This window comes from Otolemur garnettii, unplaced genomic scaffold, assembly GCF_000181295.1.
Source record: "Otolemur garnettii isolate 467f Iridium unplaced genomic scaffold, OtoGar3 scaffold00359, whole genome shotgun sequence".
In the NCBI taxonomy this organism is placed as follows: Eukaryota; Metazoa; Chordata; class Mammalia; order Primates; family Galagidae; genus Otolemur; species Otolemur garnettii.
The window spans coordinates 104,163-107,020 of NW_003852754.1; the positions used below are offsets into that span (position 1 = coordinate 104,163).

Sequence of the window (2,858 nt, forward strand, 5' to 3'; positions counted from 1 at the left end):
TTTCAGGACTAAAATTTGACTAAATGAACTACCAAGTCTTTTGTTGCATCAACTTCAAAAGTATTTAATATGATAAAAGTACAATTCCACACAATTTAATTACATCAAACATCAAATTATATGCTCCTTTAATAACTGAAGGCAAAACACTTTAGATGATTGTTTTCATTAATTTATTCAAAATCCATGTCACTTTTGCTGCATATTTTGCAGCATGTAATCATCTGTTTATTAGAGCTGAGGAGCACTAATGGACTGACAGTGGCATAGACATTGCCCACTCTGGACACTCAGAACAACTGGGTCATATCTGCTTAGCAGGCTTGAAGAGGATGAGACGCTCAAGTCCACCCAGTACATGGCCACAAAGAAGCTCACCAACAGTAGGATGGTCTGGGTGGCCCTTTTCTCTGGGGAGTCTTTTGAGGAAAGGCTGATTCTGTGAAGGTGCTGGGAGTGTTTCTGATGCCTGCACAATACAATTACCATGTATGTCCTTGAGAGCAGCATGGTTCCTACAAAGAAGACATTTGCGAATATCAGCAGTACAGAAGACAGGTTGCTGATGATGTAGCTTACGGAGGAAAGTGAGCAGTACTTACTAACAGTTGTCACATTAGTCAGGGTCACACTGGAAGAAGCCACAGTGAAGAAGATCAGGTTACTACTCAAAGACCAGTTGAGGAACCATAGGAAGAGAAAAAAATGAATAATATTATTTGTAAATTTCTGTTTAAACCTCACCAAGCAGGAGGTGCTGAGGGTGATGGTGATGGCCTGGAACATACTCAGGAGGCAGGTGGTGCAGATGGAGAGGCCCCTCATCGCTCTGTTCAGGTAGAAGAATGCTTCTACACTTGAAGTCATTCTGAAAATGTAGAGACTCAAATAGGTATGGGGACACCAAGAACACAGTGATGAGAAGTAAGATGACATGAATAAAAGCCAAGTGACAGGTGATGAGGTTGTTGAACTGTGGCCTGTGCTCCAGAATGAATGTGAAGATATGGAAGAAAAGTAGGAATGTGTTGGCTGTGAGTCTGATTCCAGCTTGGAAATATAAGGCATCTTCTAATGGTGACATGATCATCTTATCTTAATTGGAAGAAGGAAGCATATATTCATATATCTAAAAGAACCAATATATCTCATCACCAATGTTATTTACTCAACAGTCAAAATTATAAACAGCATCACAATCATAATTTTACCTATTTATTAGGATTAAATCTAAGTCACATAAACTCTTAAAAATAGACCTGAACAAATTGAGTAAATACTGGGCTTATAATAATTCAGCTGTATGATATTGAAAAAAACATCTCACTAATTCACTCTATTCCTTTTCTGAGATGGAGGTAAGTTTAATTGTTTTCAAAGTCAAGTGAAATTACTCTAGCCCATAAATATGTAAGGCAATGCAGATAATGTGACAGTATTTTTTGTTAATACTCAGAAAATCATGGCTGAGAATGTTCCTTTAACATTTTGATATGAATGAGTTCATTAAGGAGAAACTGCAGTTAATTAGATAGTTTTTCTTAGTCTTTCTCCAGGAAAGGTACATATTTATCTCACCTGGCAGAACCAAGCTACCCATACCTCCAACAATACAATTCTGCACCCTTAGCTCAGTTGAAAAATATTGTCATGTGGCCCTCAGGAAAATACCGAAAAATAATCACTTCAAGGCTCAATGGTGTCCACATCTTAAGATTCACATCCAGTACATGTTAAATAATACTTCACATAACCACTAATATATATGGGATTATTTTATTACTATGTATCTGAATAATCTTATTATTTTACATATGTTATAGGCCACAAATGAAAAAGAGAATGAAAAATATTAGAAAAAAGAACATAGATGAGAACTATAGTAATTTCCTCTCAATAGAACTCACTGCCTGTAGTTCATGCCCCTTTGCTCTATAAATGACTCCAATACAGACAAGTGTGTCTTCTAGACCATTATGTGACTGTCTCCAGTGCAGGGCATTGGTGCTGAGCCTGCACTGGGAGAAAGAAGCTGTGGTTTCCATGAATTGGGATTAACAGATAATTTCTTCTCAGCCTTTTGGCCAAGATCAAGTGTGGGATAAATAGATAAAGTTCAATACAGTCATTTCAATATGAATTTTAAGTAAGTAAAGAGGCTGGATGTGGTAGCTGATGCCTATAATCCCAGCACTTTGGGAGGCTGAGACACTTGGATTGCTTAAGCTCAGGAGTTAGAGACCAGCCTGACCTAAAGCGAGATTTCATCTCTAAAAATAGCCAGGTGTTGTAGTAAGCACCTGTAGTCCCAACTACTTGGGAGGCTGAGGCAAGAGAATCGCTTGAGCCCAAGAGTTTGAAGTTCCTGTGAGCTATGACACCATCTCACTCTACCAAGGGTGACAAAGTCAGCCTGTGTCTGAATAAATAAATGAATAATAAAATAAATAAATAAACAAACCCACAGATACTTATATATACATATATATGTATATATACATACATATACAAATACACACAAACAAGAAGTATATACGTGTGTATGCATGTGTGTATATATACACACACCATATACAGGTATGTGTGTGAGTATATATACTTATCTATATATACAGAGGGTGCCAAAAATGTATACACATCTTAAGAAAGGAAAAACTGTATTAAAATTAGAATACTCAACCTATATCAATAATGACAGATGAACACAAGTCACATTTGTCTTCTGCAATTACAAGAGGTGCTCCAAGTGTTTCCCATTGGTGTCCAGACACTTCTGATTATAGCACATTATGCACAACCCTGAACCCTTTGATCAGGGTCATCTTCATTTGTGTATGCAACAATCCTGGGATGAAAAC

At 37.2% G+C, this 2,858-nt stretch overlaps 1 protein-coding gene across 1 annotated transcript; it reads right to left on the bottom strand.

The window, feature by feature from the left end:
- Positions 1-231: 231 nt before the first annotated feature.
- On the bottom strand, positions 232-1,090 carry LOC100963605 (putative vomeronasal receptor-like protein 4). Its single transcript, XM_012813939.2, is given in 2 exon segments — positions 232-849; positions 851-1,090. Coding segments are annotated over 2 exon segments (858 nt in total).
- Positions 1,091-2,858: the final 1,768 nt, after the last annotated feature.